Source organism: Chiloscyllium plagiosum, unplaced genomic scaffold, assembly GCF_037043375.1.
Source record: "Chiloscyllium plagiosum isolate Xiang-an unplaced genomic scaffold, Cpla_swu_hap1 HiC_scaffold_44, whole genome shotgun sequence".
NCBI classification, from domain to species: domain Eukaryota; kingdom Metazoa; phylum Chordata; class Chondrichthyes; order Orectolobiformes; family Hemiscylliidae; genus Chiloscyllium; species Chiloscyllium plagiosum.
Window position 1 is genome coordinate 2,900,444 of NW_028270182.1, and position 22,574 is coordinate 2,923,017.

The window sequence follows — 22,574 nt, forward strand, 5'->3', positions numbered from 1 at the left end:
TGGGGTCTGTGGGGGGGGGGGGGGGGGCATGTCAGCAGAATGCAGGTGAGTGGCGCAGGTGGGGGCGAAAGTGGTGGCAGACATGGCAGTAGGGGTGGCGGAAGTCACTGAGCGTGTGGCATCGGCGATGATGTGAGGGCCGGAAGTGGCTGTGGGAGTGGCCATGATGGGGGCAGAAGTGACATCATCAATCAGCGTGGGGGTGGTAGCTGCATCAGCCGCATGTCTAATGGCGTTTCCGAGGCCAGGGGAATCTTCTGGAATGTTCGAGGAGTGCTGGTTATGGAGGTGGGTGGATAAAAGTTTGTTGTACTTACAGTTTTTGATGTTTGAGATGGAATTGAAATACTGTTTGTTGAGAGTATGAATTCTCCTGAGGATGTAGTACAGAGTGGGTCCTTTGCAATTCTGAGAGAGTGTGGCCCTCAGCTGAGGCAGGGCAGACTGTAGAGAGGTTAGGTACCGGCGCATTGCTGCAAGCGTGGAGCGGAGGATCTTGAAGGAGAACTGTTGCTGGTGTTTTTGAATCTGTAGTCTGTACTGTTTGTCCTGTTCAGGTCCGAACTCTGCTGGTTTAAAGGTGGTCCGGAGTCCGTGTGGGATGATTTGGTTACGGAGGCATGCACTGGGGAAGCAGATGTGGCTCTGGTACCGAGTTTGTTTCACGACATGGTTGAAGAGCTTCAGGGCAGAGGAAATGACCTGGGAGTTGCAGTGGGAGAGGGACTCCCTGAGATTCTTGTACAGAGAGGAGGAAAACTGCTTCAAGGCAAAGTTAAAAATCACACAACACCAGGTTATAATCCAACACCAGGTTATAGTCCAACACCAGGTTATAGTCCAACACCAGGTTATAGTCCAACAGGTTTACTTGGAAGCACGGGCTTTCAGACCGACGCTCCTTCATCAGGTGATTGTCATCTCCGAATCATTCTTCAAGGCAGGCATCCTTGCAAGAGGATTCGTAGTGGGGTTAAAATCAACGAGGTAAAAACAATGACTGCAGATGCTGGAAACCAGAGTCTGGATCAGTGGTGCTGGAAGAGCACAGCAGTTCAGGCAGCATCCGAGGAGCTTCGAAATCGACGTTTCGGGCAAAAGCCCTTCATCAGGAATAAAGGCAGAGAGCCTGAAGAGTGGAGATATAAGCTAGAGGAGGGTGGAGGTGGGGAGAGAGTAGCATAGAGTACAATGGGTGAGTGGGGGAGGAGATGAAGGTGATAGGTCAGGGAGGAGAGGGTGGAGTGGATAGGTGGAAAAGGAGCTAGGCAGGTCGGACAAGTCCGGACAAGTCATGGGGACAGTGCTGAGGGAACTTGAGAGAAAGGTGATAGGCTGCAGTCAACTTGGTGAGTTTATCTCACTGCTGCTCAACTGATGCTAGGAAACAGGGTGACACGGAGACATTTCCTGGAAATAACTACACTTTACATTCACTTCAAATTGTACTGTTATGTTTTTAACATGATTGTTCACCATTGTGTGGTCAGTGCTGACATGACATTTTCTGTTTACTGTCAGGGACTGGAATCAGATATGGGTTACTTGGTTGGAGACTGCCTGTTGGCCTCGGCCTTCCTCTCATACATGGGCCCATTCCTATCGAACTATCGTGATGATATTGTCAGTGTCATCTGGATGAAGGAGGTAAGTTTTAGCTGTAAATTGTCTTGCGTCGGGCAATACATCTCCAGTGTCAATGTGAAATCAATCCGGTATATCTGAGCTATTGAGTCAGTGACTGGTCCCTCTGGGTTGTTAGCAACCCCTACCTCCTGGTTTTTCAGGACCAGCATCTCTGGTTTATTCGATTAGTGTTTGGTATCTGGATGATCAGTGATGGATATCTCTGGGATATTGGGTCAATGGTAGGTATCTGAATTATCAGTAACCAATATCTCTAGGTTATTTGGTCAGGAGCTCTATCTCTGGATTATCAGTGATGGATATCTCTGGATTATTGGGTCAGGGGCTCTATATCTGGATTATCAGTGATGGATATCTCTGGATTATTGGGTCAGGAGCTCTATCTCTGGATTATCAGTGACGGATATCTCCAGATTATTGGGTCAGGGGCTCTATCTCTGGATTATCAGTGATGGATATCTCCAGATTATTGGGTCAGGGCTCTATCTCTGGATTATCAGTGATGGATGTCTCTGGATTATTGGGTCAGGGGCTCTATCTCTGGATCATCAGTGATGGATATCGCTGGATTATTGGGTCAGGGCTCTATCTCTGGATTATCAATGATGGATGTCTCTGGATTATTGGGTCAGGAGCTCTATCTCTGGATTATCAGTGATGGATATCTCCAGATTATTGGGTCAGGGGCTCTATCTCTGGATTATCAGTGACGGATGTCTCTGGATTATTGGGTCAGGGGCTCTATCTCTGGATTATCAGTGACGGATATCTCTGGATTATTGGGTCAGGGACTCTATCTCTGGATTATCAGTGATGGATATCTCTGGATTATTGGGTCGGGGCTCTATCTCTGGATTATCAGTGATGGATATCTCTGGATTATTGGGTCAGGGGCTCTATATCTGGATTATCAGTGATAGATATCGCTAGATTATTGGGTCAGGGGCTCTATCCCTGGATTATCAGTGATGGATGTCTCTGGATTATTGGGTCAGGGGCTCTATCCCTGGATTATCAGTGATGGATGTCTCTGGATTATTGGGTCAGGGGCTCTATATCTGGATTATCAGTGATAGATATCGCTAGATTATTGGGTCAGGGGCTCTATCTCTGGATTATCAGTGATGGATTTCTCTGGATTATTCGGTCAGGGGCTCTATATCTGGATTATCAGTGATGGATATCTCTGGATTATTGGGTCAGGGGCTCTATCTCTGGATTATCAGTGATGGATATCTCTGGATTATTGGGTCGGGGCTCTATCTCTGGATTATCATTGATGGATGTCTCTGGATTATTGGGTCAGGAGCTCTATCTCTGGATTATCAGTGATGGATATCTCCAGATTATTGGGTCAGGGGCTCTATCTCTGGATTATCAGTGACGGATGTCTCTGGATTATTGGGTCAGGGCTCTATCTCTGGATTATCAGTGACGGATATCTCTGGATTATTGGGTCAGGAGCTCTATCTCTGGATTATCAGTGATGGATATCTCCAGATTATTGGGTCAGGGGCTCTATCTCTGGATTATCAGTGACGGATATCTCTGGATTATTGGGTCAGGGACTCTATCTCTGGATTATCAGTGATGGATATCTCTGGATTATTGGGTCAGGGACTCTATCTCTGGATTATCAGTGATGGATATCTCTGGATTATTGGGTCAGGGCTCTATCTCTGGATTATCAGTGATGGATATCTCTGGATTATTGGGTCAGGGGCTCTATATCTGGATTATCAGTGATAGATATCGCTAGATTATTGGGTCAGGGGCTCTATCCCTGGATTATCAGTGATGGATGTCTCTGGATTATTGGGTCAGGGGCTCTATATCTGGATTATCAGTGATGGATATCGCTAGATTATTGGGTCAGGGGCTCTATCTCTGGATTATCAGTGATGGATATCTCTGGATTATTGGGTCAGGGGCTCTATATCTGGATTATCAGTGATGGATATCTCTGGATTATTGGGTCAGGGGCTCTATCTCTGGATTATCAGTGATGGATATCTCTGGATTATTGGGTCGGGGCTCTATCTCTGGATTATCAGTGATGGATATCTCTGGATTATTGGGTCAGGGGCTCTATATCTGGATTATCAGTGATGGATATCTCTGGATTATTGGGTCAGGGGCTCTATCCCTGGATTATCAGTGATGGATGTCTCTGGATTATTGGGTCAGGGGCTCTATATCTGGATTATCAGTGATGGATATCACTAGATTATTGGGTCAGGGACTCTATCTCTGGATTATCAGTGACAGATATCTCTGGATTATTGGATCAGGGACTCTATCTCTGGATTATCAGTGACCAATATCTGTGGGTTATTGAGTCAGTAATTAGTATCTTCTAAAAAAACGCAAAGTAACTCTGGATGCTAGAAATCACAAACAGAAATATTTGGGAAAGCTCAGCAGGTCTGACAGGATCTTTGGAGCTAAACTATGCACAAATGCTGCTAGACCTGCTGCGTTTTCCCAGCAATTTGTGTTTTTGGATCAGTGTCTCCTTGTTATTAGTGACTGGTATCTCCAGGCTATTGGATCAATGGCAGGTGTCTTCTGGGCTCCTAGAGGTCTGTACAGGTTGATGTATTTGTATGCTCTGGTCTCCATTTGATTGTAGAATTGGAAGGGGATATGAGATCATTTCCATTCATGAGGAAGCATCAAACTGCTTACGGACACCATTCAATGTTCTCCCTCCTTCCTCAGGTGTACCTTGTCAAAATCAATATTCCTGCATCTTCCCTTTGCAGGACCACCTCACCTCTCTCTCAGTCATCCTTCATTTTGCTAACATTTACAGCTCGATAACCTTGCAGTTGAGATGGCCAGTGTCCCCACTGTCACACTAGCAGACTATAGCTTCCTGATGTCGTGGATTGATTGTGCTGCAGTCACATTCTCTTACAGATCAACCAACGGGCTGTTCCCTGTTCACCTGACTTTGCATTTGCAAACTTCCTCTCGAATCCCACCACAGTGCGAGACTGGAATATCCAGGGCCTGCCAACAGATGCCTTCTCCACTGAGAATGGAGTCATTGTAACCAGAGGCAACAGGTATGTGGGGTTATGCACCATTGGAATAGGGAGCAGAGGCTAATGTAGCAGTATCAACCCAAGGCAATGGGGCAATTGCACAGTCAGGTGGTCAGTACTGAGGGAGCACTGCACTGTCACAAAGTCAATACTGAGGGGGCATTGCATTTGTCCTTAACAAATTCAGAGCATTCTGTATCTAATATTGGGTTGTTTTTATCCTGGGAATGTTTGATGGGGTCAATGTGCTGTACTCTATGTCTAATCCAGTGTTTTTTAATAAAATTCATTCGTAGGATGTGGGCTCTGCAGACAATTGTTGTCCATCCCTAGCTGCCTCTGGGGAAGATGGTAGACAGCTGCCTTGTTGAACCACTGCAGTCCATTTAACATAGTTAGATCACAACGTTGTAAAGGAAGGAGTTCCTGAAGTTTGACACAGTGACGCTGAAGGGACAGCAATAGATTTCTAAGTAAATCATGACTGTTTGGGAAGGGAACATGGAGGTGGTGGTGCTCCCATGTATCTGCTACCCTTGGTTTTCTAAGTCAGAGGTCACACAACATCAGGTTATAGTCCAACAGGTTTGTTTGAAATCACAAGCTTTCAGAGCACTATTCCTTCGTCACCTGGCTTATGATTTCAAATAAACCTGTAGGACTATAACCTAGTGACATGTGACTTCTGACTTTGTCCACCCCATTCTTGTACCGGCACCTCCACATCATGGCTGCCTTGTTTTTCCAGATGGTTGTGCTCATGTTTAGAAGATGTTCTTTAAAGAGCCTTGCTGAATTTCTGCAGTGCACACTACTGCCGCAGTGTTTCTGCAGTGCGCACTACTGCCGCAGTGTTTCTGCAGTGCGCACTACTGCCGCAGTGTTTCTGCAGTGCGCACTACTGCCGCAGTGTTTCTGCAGTGCGCACTACTGCCGCAGTGTTTCTGCAGTGCGCACTACTGCCACAGTGTTTCTGCAGTGCACACTACTGCCGCAGTGTTTCTGCAGTGCACACTACTGCCACAGTGTTTCTGCAGTGCACACTACTGTCGCAGTGTTTCTGCAGTGCGCACTACTGCCGCAGTGTTTCTGCAGTGCGCACTACTGCCACAGTGTTTCTGCAGTGCACACTACTGCCACAGTGTTTCTGCAGTGCACACTACTGCCACAGTGTTTCTGCAGTGCACACTACTGCCACAGTGTTTCTGCAGTGCGCACTACTGCCGCAGTGTTTCTGCAGTGCGCACTACTGCCGCAGTGTTTCTGCAGTGCGCACTACTGCCGCAGTGTTTCTGCAGTGCGCACTACTGCCGCAGTGTTTCTGCAGTGCGCACTACTGCCGCAGTGTTTCTGCAGTGCGCACTACTGCCGCAGTGTTTCTGCAGTGCGCACTACTGCCGCAGTGTTTCTGCAGTGCGCACCACTGCCGCAGTGTTTCTGCAGTGCGCACTACTGCCGCAGTGTTTCTGAAGTGCGCACAACTGCCGCAGTGTTTCTGCAGTGCGCACTACTGCCGCAGTGTTTCTGCAGTGCGCACTACTGCCGCAGTGTTTCTGCAGTGCGCACTACTGCCGCAGTGTTTCTGCAGTGCGCACTACTGCCGCAGTGTTTCTGCAGTGCGCACTACTGCCGCAGTGTTTCTGCAGTGCGCACTACTGCCGCAGTGTTTCTGCAGTGCGCACTACTGCCGCAGTGTTTCTGCAGTGCGCACTACTGCCGCAGTGTTTCTGCAGTGCGCACTACTGCCGCAGTGTTTCTGCAGTGCGCACTACTGCCGCAGTGTTTCTGCAGTGCGCACTACTGTCGCAGTGTTTCTGCAGTGCGCACTACTGCCGCAGTGTTTCTGCAGTGCGCACTACTGCCGCAGTGTTCTTGGTGCTGGATGGAGTCATGTTTATGGATGTGGCACCAGTCAAGTTGGCCACTTTGTCCTGGATGGTGTCACACTGTTGGAGCTGCACCCAACCAGGGCAAGTGGGGAGTATCCTTTACACTCCTGAATTGTGTCTTATCGATGATGGACAAGCTTTGGGGAGTCAGGAGGTGAGTTACTCGCTGCAGGATTCCCAGCCTCTGACTTGCTCTAGTAGCCACTGTTTATGTGGCAAGTTCAATTGAGTTTCTGGTCAATGGTAACCCCCAGGATGTTGATAATGCGGATTCATTGAATGTCAAGGAAAGACATTTGGATAAGTACATGAATAGGAAAGGTTTGGAGGGATATGGACCAGGAGCACACTGGTGGGACCAGTTTAGTTTGGGATTATATTCGGCATAGGCTGGTTGGACCAAAGGATCTGTTTTGTGCTGTGTAACTGTATGACTCTATGGTCTTTGCCTGGCATTTGTGTGATGTGAATGTTACTTGCCTGGATATTCTCCACGTCTTGCTGCATTTGTACATGGACTGCGTCAGTATCTGAGGAGTTGCAAATGATGTTGAACATTGTGCAATCATCAGCAAGCATTGTGACCTCTGACCTAACTAGAGGTCCTTGATGAAGTGCCGAAGATGGTTGTGTCTAGGAGACTAGCCTGGGGGAGTTCCTTCAACAAGTTCCAGGAGCTGAGATGATTGACCACCAACAGCCACACCCATCTTCCTTTATGTTAAATATGACCCCAACCAGAGGAGAGTTTACCCCCTGATACCCATTGGTTCCAGTTTTGCTTGGGTTCCTTAATGTCACACTCTGTCGAATGCAGCCTTGATGTCATGGGCAGTCACTCTAACCTCACCTCTGAAATTCACCTCTTTTAACCACATTTGAACCAAGGCTGTAATGAGGTCAGGAGCTCAGTGGCCTCAGTGGAACGCAGCCCGGTGTCAATGAGAAGGTTATTGCTGAGTAAAGTGACCTGCATCACTTCACTGATGCGCAATTGTAGGGTGACAGGGAGTAATTGGCCGATTTAGATTTATCCTGCATTTTTGTTCAGTGTGGGAAATTTTTCTATATTGTTGGCTGGCTGCTAGTGTTGTTGCCGTAATAGACAAACACAGGATGTTCCAGAGCATACCTTCAGTAATATTGCCAGAAAGGGCCTGGGGAGTGTTGCTAAACAAAGAGACCTTGGAGTGCATGTTCCTACTCGCAGGTAGATAGGATAGTGAAGAAGCCATTTAGTATGCCTTCCTTTATTGGTCAGAGCATTGAGTATCGCAGTTGGGAGGTCATGTTGTGCCTGTACAGGACAGTGGTTCAGCTACTTCTGGAATATTGTGTGCAATTTCGGTCGTCCTGCTGTTGGAAGGATGTTGTGAAACTTGAAAGAGTTCAGAAAAGATTTACGAGGATGTTGCCAGGGTTGGAGGATTTGAGCTACAGGGAGAGGCTGAACAGGCTGGGACTGTTTTCCCTGGAGCGTCGAAGGCCGAGGGGTGACCTTATAGAGGTTTATAAAATTATGAGGGGCATGGGCAGGATAAATAGACAAAGTCTTTTCCCTGGGGTCGGGGAGTCCAGAACTAGAGGGGCATAGGTTTAGGGTGAAAGGGGAAAGATATAAAAGAGATCTAAGGGGCAACTTTTTCACACAGAGGGTGGTACGTGTATGGAATGAGCTGCCAGAGGAAGTGGTGGAGGCTGGTACAATTACAGCATTTAAGAGGCATTTGGATGGGTATAGGAATAGGAAGGGTTTGGAGGGATATGAGCCGGGTGCTAGCAAATGGGACTAGATTAGGTTAGGATATCTGGTCAGCATGGACGAGTTGGACCGAAGGGTCTGTTTCCGTGCTGTACATCTCCATGACTCTGTAACCCATAGCCTTTGCAGTATCCAGTGTTATCAGCTGCTTCTTAATGTCAAGTGGAGTGAATTGGATAGGCTTAAGTCTGGCATCTATGATGCTGGGAGTCTCTGGAAACGTCCAGCTCACCCACTCAGCTCCTCTAGATAACGATTGCTGTGAGTACTTCAACCTTGTCTTTTATAAGGTGATGTGTTAAGCTCCCCCTCACTGAGGATAAGGATATTTGTGGAACCTGACCCTGCAGTGAACTCTTTAATTATTCACCAGGAGTTTGCATGGCTGGGTTTGCCATTGTTTCTGGTGCCTGGGACAAGGCCAGGTGGTTGGTCAGCTTTAACTCTTTTTCTGAGGCTTTCCCGTAGCTGATAAATCTGAATGACCACTTCCAGGAGCCATTCAGAGTCAATCGCATTGCTGTTGGTCTGTAATCAAATGGAGGCCAGACTAAGTAAGGACAACACGAGTATTTCCCAAAAGACATGAGTGAACTAGATGGTTTCACAGTTTAACTCAAGATTTGATTGAATTTGGGTAACTCAGTCTGCAGTGGTTAGACCTGAACCCTCATTCCCAAAACATAACCTAGGTCTGTATATTACCAACATAGCAATAATACCACAACACCAATGCCAACCCTGTAGCTGGCCTGGGAGTATGTAGAAAGAGCTTTACTCTGTATCTAATTCTCTCCTGTCCCTGTCCTGGGAGTGTTTGATGTGGGGACAGTGTAGAGGGAGCTTTACTCTGTATCTAGCCCCGTGCTGTCCCTGTCCTGGAAGTGTATGATGGGGGGACAGTGTAGAGGGAGCTTTACTCTGTATCTTACCCCATGCTGACCCTGTCCCTGGGAGGGTTTGATGGGGACGTGCACGGCAGTGACCTCTGAAACAAAAAGTCAGTGTTGGCCTGCTGATTGGTGTGTATGGACTCTGGGAGCAGCTGGTGTTTTAACTGTGACCTTCTCAGTACGTGGCCAGAACACACAAACCTCAGTTCATGAGCTCGCCTTCTTCCACTAGCACACACAGACCAGAATATCAGCCCGTTTTCAACCCCATCTTTTCTATATTCCTGGAAGGGTAAAACACAAAGAATGTCTGCAAGAGGTGGCTTTCAGACGAGAGGGTGACAGTAGCCAGCCTCTGCTTTATCTTTTCCTCTTACATCCACTTGACAGTTTACAGGCATGACATTCCCTGGGTCCTCCAGGGCCCTTGGCCAGACAGCCCTGAGTTTTCACGTGCAGTCTTGTTTTGTCTCACTTACTTATGTTTTGAAAAGAACACATTGCAGAATTAAAAGTGCGTGGAGCTTCAGGTTTCTGATCTGTCACCATGGCAGCAATAATTAGAAATTTGCATCCATGTAACGCCAGCCAGAATGCAGTTTGTGCAAGGAAGTGAGATTTGAACAAGTTTCTTTGCGTAAAGGGTCGTGATGGTAAAGAGTGGCTATAATCATTGGGAAGTGATCGAAATGAATCAAATACCCAGCTTGACCTGTCCTTGCTTTCCCCAGGTGGCCTCTGATGGTGGACCCCCAAGGTCAGGCTCTGAAGTGGATCAAGAACATGGAGTCTTCTCAGGTATGTGGGTCATGAATCAAGAAGCTGCTGTTGAAATCTGAGCACTGGTGCAAGTTGTAGAGTCATAGAGATGTACAGCATGGAAACAGACCCTTCAGTCCAACCCGTCCATGCTGACCAGATATCCCAACCCAATCTAGTCCCACCTACCAGCATCCGGCCCATATCCCTCCAAACCCTTTCTATTCATATACCCATCCAAATGCTTCTTAAATGTTGCAATTGTACCAGCCTTCACCACATCCTCTGGCAGCTCATTCCATACACGTACCACCGTCTGGGTGAAAGAGTTGCCTCTTAGGTCTCTTTTGTATCTTTCCCTTCTCACCCTAAACCTATGCCCTCTACTTCTGGATTCCCTGATCCCGGGGAAAAGACTTTGCTATCCATGCCCCTCATGATTTTATAAACCTCGATAAGGTCATCCCTCAGCCTCCGACGCTCCAGGGAAAATAGCCCTAGCCTGTTCAGCCTCTCCCTGTAGCTCAAATCCTCCAACCCTGGCAACATCCTTGTAAATCTTTTCTGAACCCTTTCAAGTTTCACAACATCTTTCCGATAGGAAGGAGACCAGAATTGCACATAATATTCCAGAAGTGGCCTAACCAATGTCCTGTACTGCCGCAGCATGACCTCCCAACTCCTGTACTCAATACTCTGACCAATAAAGGGAAGCATACCAAACGCCTTCTTCACTATCGTATCTACCTGCGACTCCATTTTCAAGGAGTTATGAACCTGCACTCCAAGGTCTCTTTGTTCAGCAACACTCCCTAGGACCTTACCATTAAGTGTATAAGTCCTGCTAAGATTTGCTTTCCCAAAATGCAGCACCTCGAATTTATCTGAATTAAACTCCATCTGCCACGTCTCAGCCCATTGGCCCATCTGGTCCACATCCTGTTGTAATCTGAGGTAACCCTCTTCGCTGTCCACTACACCTCCAATTTTGGTGCCATCTGCAAACGTACTAACTGTACCTCTTATGCTCGCATTGAAATCATTTATGTAAATGACCAAAAGTAGAGGGCCCAGCATCGATCCTGTTGGCACTCCACTGGTCACAGGCCTCCAGTCTGAAAAACAACCCTCCGCCACCACCCTCTGTCTTATACCTTTGAGCCAGTTCTGTATCCAAATGGCTAGTTCTCCCTGTATTCCATGAGATCTAACCTTGCTAACCTGTCTCCCATGGGGAGCCTTGTCGAATGTCTTACTGAAGTCCATATTGATCACATCTACTGCTCTGCCCTCATCAATCTTTTTTGTTACTTCTTCAAGAAACTCAATCAAGTTTGTGAGACAAGATTTCCCACACACAAAGCCATGTTGACTATCCCGAATCAGTCCTTGCCTTTCCAAATACATGTACATCCTGTCCCTCAGGATTCCCTCCAACAACATGCCCACCACCGAGGTCAGGCTCACCGGTCTATAGTTCCCTGGCTTGTCTTTACTGCCCTTCTTAACTAGTGTAAATAAATAAAACTGGCTCTTTGACAGAATGATGTCAAAAACAAGGTGGTGACAAGGCCATTCAGTCCTGACTCACTGCAAACAGTCCATTTTACGGCAAACAGAATCTATTTACTTACTTTAACTTTATGATGCAGCAAACAGTCCACAGGGTCTATTTCAAAAGCTGTTACAAATGAGCAAACTGGGCTTGTGAGCAGAAGTGCATTACCACCTGATAAAGGCAGGCTGATGTCTCCATTGAAATGCAATCAGTGAGAATTAATTACATAATGAAATGAATCCTAAACTCTTCAATCAGCAATATCCTGGGATTAAATTGCAGGGTCACTCTCTGCTGCCAAAACACAATCTTTCCTTCTGCCCCTTGACAATTGATGTCCTAATTTTTGGTTTTGATTTTATTGTCATGTGTACTCAAGTACCAAAGTACAGGCGCAGAGTGAAATGTATAATGTCTCCACACAAGGCACCATCTTCGATCCAAGTGTCTGGATACAAAATCATAAGAACAAGGCAGAAAGAGTTAAACATTGCAGTAGTTATAGTATAGGGTAAAACATAAGGTTAAAAATTACATATTGCAGACCTTCTTAAGTTCAAGCAGAAAATAAAGAAATGAAGCTGAAAGTTCAAACACCTCGTGCGATATAAACCCATTGGGATAGGAGTCTGCATCCTTGGGTGCAGGACACAGCAACACATCCTCTAAACTGCTATTGAGCTCCTGAAAATGGTGGCAGGACTAGGAATTGTGGTGAGCTGACTGCTTGCATTACCTGGCTCAGCTATGTGTAGAGGCATTGTCGCGGCTACCCTGGATATCATCGGAGTGAGGTTTGGATGCAGACTCACTGAGTTAGTATGGATCTGGAAATTCAGGCAGAGATTGTGCAGCAACATCTCTATTGTCTCTCACCATTTACTCTGAACTTACATCATTAGCTATTCTTTTATATACATGCAATAAAATGAACAATACATTCCCAAATTCTGAACAAATCACTCAAGATATCACACGTGTAATAATCCATTTCAGTAATTCAGTAATCAGCCGCATGGAAATGAATATCCAGGTGCCACTGGGTGACAGAATGCACAAGGATTAAACGTTTAAAAAAAACACAAATTGTTATGTTCCCATGATATACATCTACTCTGAATTAAACTGGAGTTTTTAAAAAAATCTTTCATGGAATGTCGGCATTGCTGGTACCTACATTTGTTGTCCATTGCAGTTATTGTAGCTGTACAAGACATTCGGAGTACTGCATGCAGGTCCGTCACCCTCCAATTGGAAGGATAGTATTACACTAGAAAGACTGCAGAAAGGATTTACTAGGATGTTACCTGGATTGGAAGGTTTGAGTTCTAAGGAGAGACTGTGTAAGCTGAGACCATTTTCCCTGGAGCATGGGAGACTGAGGAGTGACCGTACAGAGATTTATAAAATCATGAGAGGCATATTTAGCCAACAGCTTTATCCCATGGTACAGGAGTCTAAACTAAGTGGCATAGGTTTAAGGTGAGAGAGGAGAGATACGAAAGGGTTCGAGAACATTGTTTCGCATGGGGTGGTGAGTGTCTGGAACAGGCTGCCAGAGGTAGTGCTGGAGGTGAGTACAAACATTTAGACAGGTACATGGATGTGATAGGTACGGAGGGATATGGACCAAACACAGACAAATGGGACTTGATTAAATTGTGAAGACTGGGCAGTAAGGCCACATGGGGCCAAAGGGCCTGTATCCATGCTGTCGCCCTCTGTGACTCTGTCTCCACTAACCCAGGTAGCAGTTAAACACCAACCACCTTGCTGTGCATTTAGAGTCACATGGAGGCCAAATCTGGTTAGGACAGCATATTTCCTTCCCTAATGGACATTAATGATTTTTTACAACAATCAAATATGATTACACAGTTGCAATCAGGCCAGATACTCATTTCAGAACCTTATTCAGCTCAAATGTTACCATCTGTCATGGTGGCATCAAACGCAGAACATTAGCCTGGGGTTCTGGATTACTAATCATTGACATTGCCACTACTTCCCTGACAGATCAGATACTTTACACATGTCTGGGAGCATTTGACAAGGAGCTTTGTGCTGTATCTAAACCACAACTGTCCCTGTCCCTGGGAGTGTTTAATGGGGGAACAGTGTAGAGGGAGCTTTACTCTGTATCTAACCCCGTGCTGTCCCTGTCCCTGGGAGTGTTTAATGGGGGAACAGTGTAGAGGGAGCTTTACTCTGTATCTAACCCCGTGCTGTCACTGTCCTGGGCGTGTTTGATGGAGAACAGTGTAGAGGGAGCTTTACTCTGTATCTAACCCCGTGCTGTCCCTGTCCTGGGAGTGTTTGATGGGGGGGGACAGTGTAGAGGCAGATTTACTCTGTATCTAACCCCGTGCTGTCCCTGTCCTGGGAGTGTTTGATGGGGGGGGACAGTGTAGAGGCAGATTTACTCTGTATCTAACCCCTTGCTGTCCTTGTCCTGGGAGTGTTTGATGGGGGACAGTGTAGAGAGAGCTTTACTCTGTATCTAACCCCGTGCTGTCCCTGTCCCTGGGAGTGTTTGATGGGGGGGGACAGTGTAGAGGCAGATTTACTCTGTATCTAACCCCTTGCTGTCCTTGTCCTGGGAGTGTTTGATGGGGGAACAGTGTAGAGGCAGCTTTACTCTGTATCTAACCCCATGCTGTCCCTGTCCCTGGGAGTGTTTGATGGGGGGACAGTGTAGAGGGAGCTTTACTCTGTATCTAACCCAGTGCTGTCCCTGTCCCTGGGAGTGTTTGATGGGGGACAGTGTAGAGGCAGCTTTACTCTGTATCTAACCCGTGCTGTCCCTGTCCTGGGAGTGTTTGATGGGGAACAGTGTAGAGGGAGATTTACTCTGTATCTAACCCCGAGCTGTCCCTGTCCTGGAAGTGTTTGATGGGGAGAGCGTAGAGGGAGCTTTACCCTGTATCAAATCCCGTGCTGTCCCTGTCCTGGGTGTGTTTGATGGGATAGTGTAGAGGGAGCTTTACTCTATATCTAACCCCATGCTGTCCTTGTCCTTAAGACCATAAGACATAGGAGTGGAAGTAAGGCCATTCAGCCCATCACGTCCACTCCGCCATTTAATCATGACTGATGGGCATTTCAACTCCACTTACCCACATTCCCCCTGTAGCCCTTAATTCCTTGTGAGATCCTTATGGTCTTATGGTCTTACTCTGTATCTAACCCCGTGCTGTCCTTGTCCTGGGAGTGTTTGATGGGGGGACAGTGTAGAGGGAGCTTTACTCTGTATCTAACCCCATGCTGTCCTTGTCCTGGGAGTGTTTGATGGGGGGACAGTATAGAGGGAGCTTTACTCTGTATCTAATCCCATGCTGTCCCTGTCCTGGGAGTGTTTGATGGGGGGAGAGTGTAGAGGGAGCTTTACTCTGTATCTAACCCCGTGTTGTCCCTGTCCTGGGAGTGTTTGATGGGGGGACAGTGTAGAGGGAGATTTACTCTGTATCTAACCCCGTGCTGTCCCTGTCCTGGGAGTGTTTGGTGGGGGACAGTGTAAAGGGAGTGTGACCCTGTCTCTAACCCTGTGCTATCCCTGTCCTGGGAGTGTTTGATGGGGGGACAGTGTAGAGGGAGATTAACTCTGTATCTAACCCCGTGCTGTCCCTGTCCTGGGAGTGTTTGATGGAGGACAGTGTAGAGAGAGCTTTACCCTGTATCTAACCCGTGCTGACCCTGTCCCTGTCCCTTGGGATGTTTGATGGGGGGACAGTGTAGAGGGAGCTTTACTCTGTATCTTACCCGTGCTGACCTTGTCCTGGGAGTGTTTGGTGGGGGACAGTGTAGAGGGAGTGTGACCCTGTCTCTAACCCTGTCCCTGGGAGTGTTTGATGGGGGGACAGTGTAGAGGGAGATTTACTCTGTATCTAACCCCGTGCTGTCCCTGTCCTGGGAGTGGTTGATGGAGGACAGTCTAGAGGGAGCTTTACCCTGTATGTAACCCGTGCTGACCCTGTACCTGTCCCTGGGGGTGTTTGATGGGGGGACAGTGTAGTGGGAGCTTTACTCTGTATCTAACCCTGTGCTGTCCCTGCCCTGGGGGTGTTTGATGGGGGGACAGTGTAGAGGGAGCTTTACTCTGTGTCTAACCCTGTGCTGTCCCTATCCTGGGAGTGTTTGATGGGGGTCAGTGTAGAGGGAGCTTTACTCTGTATCTAACCCCGTACTGTCCCTGTCCTGGGAGTGTTTGATGGAGGACAGTCTAGAGGGAGCTTTACCCTGTATGTAACCCATGCTGACCCTGTACCTGTCCCTGGGGGTGTTTGATGGGGGGACAGTGTAGTGGGAGCTTTACTCTGTATCTAACCCTGTGCTGTCGCTGCCCTGGGGGTGTTTGATGGGGGGACAGTGTAGTGGGAGCTTTACTCTGTATCTAACCCTGTGCTGTCCCTGTCCTGGGAGTGTTTGATGGGGGACAGTGTAGAGGGAGCTTTACCCTGTATCTAACCCCGAGCTGCCCCTGTCCTGGGAGTGTTTGATGGGGGACAGTGTAGAGGGAGCTTTACCCTGTATATAACCCCGAGCTGTCCCTGTCCTGGGAGTGTTTGATGGGGGACAGTGTAGAGGGAGCTTTACTCTGTATCTAACCCCGAGCTGTCCCTGTCCTGGGAGTGTTTGATGGGGGACAGTGTAGAGGGAGCTTTACCCTGTATCTAAACCCCGAGCTGTCCCTGTCCTGGGAGTGTTTGATGGGGGGGACAGTGGAGATAGAGCTTTACTTTCAATTTAGGAATACAGAAAGCATCACTCTGTATTTGAACACATTATACTGAGGCCTTGTGAAGTTGACACCTGTAGGGGAATAAGCAAAAGATTTCCTCTCTTTCCCCAATGAATTAGGCAAAAAACAAATTTATGGCTTGTCTGTGGGGAAATGGACATGAGTCAGACTGGGTTTATGGCAGTGTGCCAGTGCTGAAGGTCAAAACCCCATTTGCAGTAAACACCACCATCTGGTGGCGATTAGCCAGGATTGCAGCTCCGTCTGATAAAGCTCAGTGGCAACAATGGAGACTCTCCAAAACACTGCAGGATGGAATTGTGCTGATGCTGGAAAGTGGAATGACCCTGGGATAATTGGCTACCTCATTTAGAGACTGCCACACATTCCTTTCTCATGACACTATTATTGGTGGAAAACAGCTGACTGGAACTCAGCAGCTCAGATTCAAGCTTCTGGCAGCGCCAACTTGGAAGGCAATTGCCAGGTACCTCGAGAATAAAGGAGAATATTCCCAGCGCAATGGATTCTTTTGATCCAAAGCTAAACGCTGGCCAAGTGCTAGAGAGTGCCAAGCTAATTTTGATGTTCAGATTTCTTTGTGCACACTGAAATTTTGCAATCATCTATTTGCCTCAGATGGGAGTGTCTGTGAGGTAATTTTTCGAAAGGTACATGCTTATCAGCAAATCAAGTATGCAACATCTCTTAAGTAAAACTCAAGAATAGGAACGGTTCTACACATATAATTCAAGACAGGAGCCGCAGTGTGCTCTGTAACCCTTCCCATGACCCCTCTAACCTTCGCCCCTTTCCCATGTCCCCTCTAACCTTCCACCAACCTTCCCATGTTCCCTCTAACCTTCCCCCCCCTTCCCATGTCCCCTCTAACCTTCCACCCCCTTCCCATGTCCCCTCTAACCTTCCACCCCCTTCCCATGTGCCCTCTAACCTTCCCCCCCTTCCCATGACCCCTCTAACCTTCCACCACCCTTCCCATGTCCCCTCTAACCTTCCACCCCCCTTCCCATATCCCTCTAATCTTCCACCCCCCTTCCCATGTGCCCTCTAACCTTCCCCCCCTTCCCATGACCCCTCTAACCTTCCACCACCCTTCCCATGTCCCCTCTAACCTTCCACCCCCCTTCCCATATCCCTCTAATCTTCCACCCCCCTTCCAATGTCCCCTCTAACCTTCCACCACCCTTCCCATGTCCCCTCCCCTCTTCCACCCCCCTTCCCATGTCCCCTCCCCTCTTCCAACCCCCTTCCCATATCCCCTCCCCTCTTCCACCCCCCTTCCCATGTCCCTCTAATCTTCCACCCCCCTTCCCATGTCCCCTCCCCTCTTCCACCCCCCTTCCCATGTCCCCTCCCCTCTTCCACCCCCCTTCCCATGTCCCCTCCCCTCTTCCACCCCCCTTCCCATGTCCCCTCTAACCTTCCACCCCCCTTCCCATGTACTCTCTAAACTTCCACCCCCTTCCCATGTCCCCTCTAATCTTCCACCCCCCTTCCCATGTCCCCTCCCCTCTTCCACCCCCCTTCCCATATCCCCTCTAACCTTCCAACCCATTCCCATGTCCCCTCTAATCTTCCACCCCCCTTCCCATGTCCCCTGTGACCTTCCACCTGGCTTCCCATGTCCGCTCTAACCTTCCACCCCCCTTTCCATGTCCCCTACCCTCTTCCACCCCCCTTCCCATGTCCCCTCTAACCTTCCCCCCCTTCCCATGTCCCCTCTAACCTTCCACCCCGCTTCCCATGTCTCCTCCCCTCTTCCATCCTCCTTCCCATGTCCCCTCTAAACTTCCCCCCTTCCCATGTCCCCTCTAATCTTCCACCCTCCCTTCCCATGTCCCCTCTAACCTTCCAACCCCTTCCCATGTCCCCTCTAATCTTCCACCCCCCTTCCCATGTCCCCTGTGACCTTCCACCCCCCTTCCCATGTCCCCTCTAACCTTCCACCCCGCTTCCCATGTCCCCTCCTCTCTACCACCCCACTTCCCATGTCCCTTCCCATCTTCCACCCCCTTTCCCATATCCCCTCTAACCTTCCAACCCCTTCCCATGTCCCCTCTAATCTTCCACCCCCCTTCCCATGTCCCCTCCCCTCTTCCACCCCCCTTCCCATGTCCCCTCCCCTCTTCCACCCCCCTTCCCATGTCCCCTCTAACCTTCCACCACCCTTCCCAGGTCCCCTGTGACCTTCCACCCCCTTCCCATGTCCCCTCCCCTCTTCCACCCCCCTTCCCATATCCCCTCTAACCTTCCAACCCCTTCCCATGTCCCCTCTAAACTTCCACCCCCCTTCCCATGTCCCCTCTAACCTTCCACCTGGCTTCACATGTCCGCTCTAACCTTCCACCCCCCTTTCCATGTCCCTTACCCTCTTCCACCCCCCCTTCCCATGTCCCCTCTAACCTTCACCCCCTTCCTTTGTCCCCTCTAACCTTCCACCCCGCTTCCCATGTCCCCTCCCCTCTTCCATCCCCGTTCCCATGTCCCCTCTAATCTTCCACCCCCCTTCCCATGTCCCCTCTAACCTTCCAACCCCTTCCCATGTCCCCTCTAATCTTCCACCCCGCTTCCCATGTCCCCTCCCCTCTTCCATCCCCGTTCCCATGTCCCCTCTAATCTTCCACCCCCCTTCCCATGTCCCCTCTAACCTTCCACCTGGCTTCACATGTCCGCTCTAACCTTCCACCCCCCTTTCCATGTCCCTTACCCTCTTCCACCCCCCCTTCCCATGTCCCCTCTAACCTTCACCCCCTTCCTTTGTCCCCTCTAACCTTCCACCCCGCTTCCCATGTCCCCTCCCCTCTTCCATCCCCGTTCCCATGTCCCCTCTAATCTTCCACCCCCCTTCCCATGTCCCCTCTAACCTTCCACCCCCATTCCCATGTCCCCTCCCCTCTTCCACCACCCTTCCCATGTCCCCTCTAACCTTCCACCACCCTTCCCATGTCCCCTCTAATCTTCCACCCTGCTTCCCATGTCCCCTCTAACCTTCCAGCCCCCTTTCCATGTCCCCTCACCTCTTCCACCCCCCTTCCCATGTCCCCTCTAACCTTGCTCCCTTCCCATGATCCCTCCAACCTTCCACCACCCTTCCCATGTCCCCTCTAACCTTCCACCCCCTTTCCCATGACCCCTCTAACTTTCCACCCCCTTTCCCATGACCCCTCTAACCTTCCACCCCTTCTCATGTCCCCTCTAACCTTCCAACCCCCTTCCCATGTCCCCTCTAACCTTCCACCCCCCTTCCCATGTCCCCTCTAACCTTCTACCCCCCTTCCCATGACCCCTCTAACCTTCACCCCCTTCCCATGACCCCTCTAACCTTCCACCATCCTTCCCATGTCCCCCCTAACCTTCCACCACTCCTCCCATGACCCCTCTAACCTTCCAACCCCCTTCCCATGACCCCTCTAACCTTTCACCACCCTTCCCATGACCCCTCTAACCTTCCCCCCCTTCCCATGTCCCCTCTAACCTTCCACCCCCCTCCCATGACCCCTCTAACCTTCCACCCCCCTCCCATGACCCCTCTAACCTTCCTTCCCCCTTCCCATGACCCCTCTAACCTTCCACCACCCTTCCCATGTCCCCTCTAACCTTCCACGCCCCCTTCCCATGTCCCCTCTAACCTTCCACCCCCCTTCCCATGACCCCTCTAAACTTCCACCACCCTTCCCATGACCCCTCTAACCTTCCACCACCCTTCCCATGACCCCTCTAACCTTCCTTCCCCCTTCCCATGACCCCTCTTACCTTCCACCACCCTTCCCATGACCCCTCTAACCTTCCACCACCCTTCCCATGACCCCTATAACCTTCCTTCCCCCTTCCCATGACCCCTCTAACCTTCCACCACCCTTCCCATGACCCCTCTAACCTTCCACCACCCTTCCCATGACCCCTCTAACCTTCCTTCCCCCTTCCCATGACCCCTCTAACCTTCCACCACCCTTCCTATGACCCCTCTAACCTTCCACCCCCCTTCCCATGTCCCCTCTAACCTTCCGCCCCCCCTTCCCATGTCCCCTGTGACCTTCTACCCCTCCTTCCCATGTCCCCTGTGACCTTCCACCCCCCCTTCCCATGTCCCTCTAACCTTCCACCCCTTCTCATGTCCCCTCTAACCTTCCAACCCCCTTCCCATGTCCCCTCTAACCTTCCACCACCCTTCCCATGACCCCTCTAACCTTCCACCCCTTCTCATGTCCCCTCTAACCTTCCAACCCCCTTCCCATGTCCCCTCTAACCTTCCACCACCCTTCCCATGTCCCCTCTAACCTTCCACCCCCCTTCCCATGACCCCTCTAACCTTCCACCCCTTCTCATGTCCCCTCTAACCTTCCAACCCCCTTCCCATGTCCCCTCTAACCTTCCAACCCCCTTCCCATGTCCCCTCTAACCTTCCAACCCCCTTCCCATGTCCCCTCTAACCTTCCACCATCCTTCCCATGTCCCCTCTAACCTTCCACCCCCTTCCCATTGCCCCTCTAACCTTCAAACCCCCTTCCCATGACCCCTCTAACCTTTCACCACCCTTCCCATAATCCCTCCAACCTTCCCCCCTTCCCATGTCCCCTCTAACCTTCCACCCCCCTCCCATGACCCCTCTAACCTTCCTTCCCCCTTCCCATGACCCCTCTAACCTTCCACCACCCTTCCCATGTCCCCTCTAACCTTCCACCACCCTTCCCATGTCCCCTCTAACCTTCCACCCCCCTTCCCATGACCCCTCTAAACTTCCACCACCCTTCCCATGTCCCCTCTAACCTTCCACTCCCCTTCCCATGACCCCTCTAACCTTCCACCACCCTTCCCATGTCCCCTCTAACCTTCCACTCCCCTTCCCATGACCCCTCTAACCTTCCTTCCCCCTTCCCATGACCCCTCTAACCTTCCACCACCCTTCCCATGTCCCCTCTAACCTTCCACCACCCTTCCCATGTCCCCTCTAACCTTCCACCCCCCCTTCCCATGTCCCCTCTAACCTTCCACCACCCTTCCCATGTCCCCTCTAACCTTCCACCACCCTTCCCATGTCCCCTCTAACCTTCCATCCCCCTTCCCATGTCCCCTCTAACCTTCTACCACCCTTCCCATGTCCCCTCTAACCTTCCACCCCCCTTCCCATGTCCCCTCTAACCTTCCCCCCCCTTCCCATGTCCCCTCTAACCTTCCGCCCCCCCTTCCCATGTCCCCAGTGACCTTCTACCCCCCCTTCCCATGTCCCCTGTGACCTTCCACCCCCCCTTCCCATGTCCCTCTAACCTTCCACCCCCTTCCCATGATCCCTCTAACCTTCCCCCCTTTCCCATGTCCCCTCTAACCTTCACCTCCCCCTTCCCATGACCTGTCTAACATTCTCCCCCTTCCAATGTCCCCTCTAACCTTCCACCACCCTTCCCAGGTCCCCTGTGACCTTCCACCCCCTTCCCATGTCCCCTCCCCTCTTCCACCCCCCTTCCCATGTCCCCTCTAACCTTCCACCCCCTTTCCCATATCCCCTCTAACCTTCCAACCCCTTCCCATGTCCCCTCTAATCTTCCACCCCCCTTCCCATGTCCCCTCCCCTCTTCCACCCCCCTTCCCATAACCCCTCTAACCTTCCACCCCCCTTCCCATATCCCCTCTAACCTTCCAACCCCATCCCATGTCCTCTCTAATCTTCCACCCCCTTCCCATGTCCCCTGTGACCTTCCACCTGGCTTCCCATGTCCCCTCTAACCTTCTACCCCCTTTCCATGACCCCTCTAACCTTCCAACCCCCTTCCCATGTCCCCTCTAACCTTCCAACCCCCTTCCCATGTCCCCTCTAACCTTCCAACCCCGTTCCCATGTCCCCTCTAACCTTCCACCATCCTTCCCATGTCCCCTCTAACCTTCCACCCCCTTCCTATTGCCCCTCTAACCTTCAAACCCCCTTCCCATGACCCCTCTAACCTTTCACCACCCTTCCCATGACCCCTCTAACCTTCCCCCCCCTTCCCATGTCCCCTCTTACCTTCCACCCCGCTTCCCATGTCCCCTCCCCTCTTCTATCCCCCTTCCCATGTCCCCTCTAACCTTCCCCCCCTTCCCATGACCCCTCTAACCTTCCACCCCTTCTCATGTCCCCTCTAACCTTCCAACCCTCTTCCCATGTCCCCTCTAACCTTCCAACCCCCTTCCCATGTCCCCTCTAACCTTCCAACCCCCTTCCCATGTCCCCTCTAACCTTCCACCATCCTTCCCATGTCCCCTCTAACCTTCCACCCCCTTCC

At 50.1% G+C, this 22,574-nt stretch overlaps 1 protein-coding gene across 1 annotated transcript in view; it reads left to right on the forward strand.

Annotated features, from left to right (window-relative positions):
• dnah2 (dynein, axonemal, heavy chain 2) overlaps positions 1-22,574 on the forward strand; it is a 380,569-nt gene that overhangs the window by 324,143 nt on the left and 33,852 nt on the right. Inside the window, exons 67-69 of the mRNA XM_087982834.1 lie at positions 1,522-1,647; positions 4,570-4,718; positions 9,973-10,039. Of these exons, the coding sequence (XP_087838960.1) occupies positions 1,522-1,647; positions 4,570-4,718; positions 9,973-10,039 (342 nt within the window). The remainder of the gene's footprint in view (positions 1-1,521; positions 1,648-4,569; positions 4,719-9,972; positions 10,040-22,574) is intronic.